Source organism: Rhinolophus hipposideros (assembly GCF_964194185.1).
Source record: "Rhinolophus hipposideros genome assembly, chromosome: 25".
Taxonomy (NCBI): domain Eukaryota; kingdom Metazoa; phylum Chordata; class Mammalia; order Chiroptera; family Rhinolophidae; genus Rhinolophus; species Rhinolophus hipposideros.
Genome location: NC_138071.1, coordinates 22,639,072 through 22,643,367, shown reverse-complemented (window position 1 = coordinate 22,643,367; position 4,296 = coordinate 22,639,072). Strand labels below are relative to the sequence as shown.

The 4,296-nt window shown below is 47.3% G+C and overlaps 1 protein-coding gene across 1 annotated transcript; it reads left to right on the top strand.

Moving 5' to 3' along the window:
* Positions 1 to 268: 268 nt before the first annotated feature.
* LOC308492822 (trypsin) lies at positions 269 to 4,296 on the top strand (the record flags this gene model as incomplete). Its single annotated transcript, XM_081038293.1, has 5 exons — positions 269 to 308; positions 1,719 to 1,878; positions 2,585 to 2,838; positions 3,370 to 3,506; positions 4,055 to 4,296. 5 exons carry the CDS (start codon positions 269 to 271, stop codon positions 4,202 to 4,204), a joined length of 741 nt encoding a protein of 246 aa, XP_080894419.1. The 3' UTR covers positions 4,205 to 4,296.

Below are 4,296 nucleotides of genomic sequence, written 5' to 3'. Positions count from 1 at the left end.
ATTCTGGGGAACCGTTCCCAGCAGGTGGGTTCATTACTTTCATTCCCATAACCTTCTAAAAAAGTAGACGAAAGTTCATGTTTAAATCTGATGCTGAATTACGTTTAATTTGGCACAGAACTGAATTCTAAATTTGGATTTGTGAATTTCCAATGAAATCACTTTCCTGGAGCCTGTGGCCATGGGTGTCAACGAGGAACCTGGACGTATAAATAGCAGAGGATGAAAACCTTCCACCTAATCCCCGGACAAGATCCAGCGAGCAACCATGAAGACCTTCATCTTCCTTGCTCTCCTGGGAGCTGCTGGTGAGTCTCTCTCAATAAATGAATCAGTAGGTGTCTGTCATGCATGTGAGTCTATAGTCTGAGAGACAACAATGAACGTTGAATGTAATCTCTGTATTCAAGAAGCTTAAACTGTTGAGACCACACTGGAGTCCATATGTGGGTAGATGAATGACTCTCACTTGGTGGGGAAAGATCCCAGGGAGCAGACGTGATCAGTGTGCAAAGTATAAAGAGGCAGAACTTGCCTGAACTTCAAGGTAAAATCTATGAAGGAAGAGGGGAAAGGATGGATGGTCAACATGAAGGAAATGTGACTTTTCTAAGGATTTGGAGTTAATGATTGGGACTAATGACTAATCATGTGCTCCTTGCAGAGGCTGTGAGGGTGAGAGTCTCAGGCTCCTCTATACTAAAGGGCATCTTAACAGGCAAAGATCTTTTTATTTCTCATTAATAAAAGCTATGGCCTGGTTTTCACAACATCTTTGCTAATGAAATGTCTCCGGTGTACAATAATATGTCATGCAAACATCAAGAGAAACAGAGATGTGATTATTTCTGTTTTTTTACTACTAAAGTTCATACTACTAAAACATACTAATTTTTTCAAATTGGGCAAGTATAAATTTAATATACCTATCTATACACCTGGAAATGTCTTTCTCAAAATCACTTTAAAATACTTGTACAACAGGACGCACATAATTTATTCACAGACTTTTGGAGCTGTAAGAAATCGTAGTATATCACTATGTCAAACTTCACAATGCTGAATAAATTTTAAACTGTTAGAAAGATAATTGGGATACGGGGACAGGTTGGAGATGAAAATCTTATACTGTTCTGTGAAATTAGTTTGTGAAAAATTTAGATGAGGACCAAGAAGAGAAAATGGGGGGACAAAAGTACAAAATTCCCATTTTTTTCCAGGCCAGGACGTTCTTGGGAGGCTTCTAAAAGCTCCCTTTCTGTTACTTCATGGGGATGGATATCTATCCTATGCCAACCACCACAAATAAACATAACCCTGGTCATTGCAAAGCTTTATTGAACACCTATTTGCATGGCTGCTTAGCAGAACTTTACATAAAAAGTATTCTTTTTATCTCTAGGTGGTGGTGTTCAGGGCATTATGTAGAGTCTCTGATCTGTGTGTGGGGGGTGGGATTGCATATAAAAAAAACACACCAGTATATTTATCAACTGTAAAGCATAAATTAAAAAATAGGTACTTATGGTGTAAGTAGAGTATGTGTGAAAGGTACAGAAAAATAAGGTTTGGGGGAAAAAATGACATTAAAATCACCATCTCCTGATTATGTGTGGCAAGAAAACAAGACCTGAGCTTTTCTGGTTCATCTGCCAAAACTTGGTGGTGAGTAGAAGATGGATCTGTTTCACAGACAGTTTCCCACTTTTCTCTGCCAGCTGCTTTCCCCGCTGATGACGATGACAAGATCGTCGGGGGCTACACCTGCCAGAGGAACTCCGTCCCCTACCAGGTGTCCCTGAACGCTGGCTACCACTTCTGTGGTGGCTCCCTCATCAATGACCAGTGGGTGGTGTCAGCGGCTCACTGCTACAAGTCGTAAGTGTCCTGTACTCACATCCCTGTTCCTTGAGACCGAGTACAAGCAGGCACCCTGCTGAGCTAGGACTGAGGGGTGAGCATTCAGAGTCCGAGAGCCTCACTGTTCCCCAGGCATCGCGGGATATATTGAGGGGCTTTCACATGGCCCCCTGAGAGGTCCTGATGTCCTTCCACATAAAGACACAAGCAGGGAAATACTGATTGATGGAGGGTGCTTGGACTTAGCTTAAGAGCATTCATCAGTCACTAGTCCTAACCATTACACCTCAATCAGAAAAAAAAGCTACGTGGAGGAAACCAATACATGAGATTTCCAGCACACTGAAAATAAGCATGGCCCGTTCTGCCCACCTTTAGTAGCCTTCCCATCTCTAATTCCTGCCACACCAATGCTTGGAAATCCCAACCAGAGGAGAAATGCTGATTCTCTGCCACCAACTCCCATTGTTGTACATGTCCTGTGGTCCCCATTCCTCTCCTGGCTACCCTAACAAGGCTGTGGGCTGAAGCTGCGCCTGCGGTGACACCTGCCTAAGGACAGTGTTGCCTGCACGGTGTCTGGGAGGGCCACCTTAGGGGGAAAATCACCATGCTGCGAAAGCTTGAAGGGGAGGGCTCTGTGTTTATGCTCAGGACTGGGGTGTACTGATGGGAGGAAGGGCTCAGGTTGGATACTCAGGGATCTTTTCATCCTTCAATCCAGCCGAATCCAGGTGCGTCTGGGAGAACACAACATTGAAGTCGTCGAAGGCAACGAGCAATTTATTAACTCGGTCAAGGTCATCCGCCACCCCAAGTACAATGGCAGAACCATTGATAACGACATCATGCTGATTAAACTGAGCTCCCCTGCCACCATCAGCTCTCGTGTGTCCACGGTCTCTCTGCCAAGATCTTGTGCAGCTGTTGGGACCCAGTGTCTCATCTCTGGCTGGGGCAACACCCAGAGCAGTGGCTGTAAGTGTCACCTGGACCAGAAGCACTGAATCTGAGAATCCTAGAGGGAGGTGAAAGGCAGGTTGAGGGGCAGTTAGTCCAAACTGTCACTCAAGGCCAAATTCCTAGGGGACAGCTCATGGGTATGTGGAACCTTGGAATACATTAATTGAAATGAGGAAGGGTCCTTTGCTGAAAAACACAACAAAATGAGCTATGATTCAGGTATTCAGCTGAAGTGACCCATGATTTGCAGAGAACTAGAAACTGAGAGGGAAACAGACAGGAGACAAAGGGACGGGGCACAGCCTGGGTAGAAACCTGCCAGAGAAGTCAGTCTCCAGGTCTGAGATCTGAGCTCCCGGATGCTATTGTCACACAGAAAACAACTTGATTAAAAGTGCTTGGAAGACCTTCCGGATAAAAGTTCTTCCACACTAGAAGTGGCAAGCTGAGAGGAAGCGTGGGAGCACTGAGAGGGAGGGGAGAGGTAGTGGAAGAGAAATTTCTAGGACTGTGGGTGATGCTCCATGTCCGCCCTTGCTCCCCCAGACGACTACCCCGAGCTCCTGCAGTGCCTGGACGCCCCCATCCTGTCTGACAGCACTTGCCGCAACGCCTACCCCGGCCAGATCACCAGCAACATGATGTGCCTGGGCTTCCTGGAGGGCGGGAAGGACTCCTGCCAGGTCTGTGTCTTTGCCGTCCTTCTCCTTCAGCTCAGGCTCATGCAACTCCTCCACCACATCTCCCCTTCCCTGCAACATGGAAGATTGAAAGGCTGGCTCTGGGACTGATTATGGGGGGGTGAGGGAGAGACGGGGGATCAACGATAACTTTTCTTTTTGCCATATTAATGGTTAGGATTAAGGGGGAAAAGATACACAGAAGATGGTGTGCAAATAGTACCTCCAGGCGCCCTTCCGAGGAAAAAGCGTGTAGAAGGACTCTTTGAAAGAAGCAGGGCTAGCAGGGCAGCTTGACATTCCCCCCGCCCTCCACCTCTTCTTGGCCCTTCAGGCCTGCAACTAAGGGAAGAGGAGGAGCTAGAAGGAGGGAGGAAGAAGAAAAGGCTGGGGTATGGAGACTGAGGGTGTGTTTCCAGGGGGAAGAGAAGGTGCTTATGGGGGATCAGGAGCCTGGGCAGGTGGCTCGAGGATGCTGGAAGAACATCTGTGAGCCTTTCTCCCCTCTGGGCATAGCTGGGAGTTCTAACTGGCTTTTCTCTCTTGCTCAGGGTGACTCTGGCGGCCCCGTGGTCTGCAATGGAGAGCTTCAGGGCATCGTCTCCTGGGGCTACGGCTGCGCCCTAAGTGGCAAGCCTGGTGTCTACACCAAGGTCTGCAACTACGTGGACTGGATTAAGGAGACCATCGCTGCCAACTAAGCACGTTTATGTCTTCCTGACCCACCGCGGGAGACAACTTCACGGTCTTCCTGTGCCTGAAAACAGTATCTAAATAAAAACATTTGTCCTGC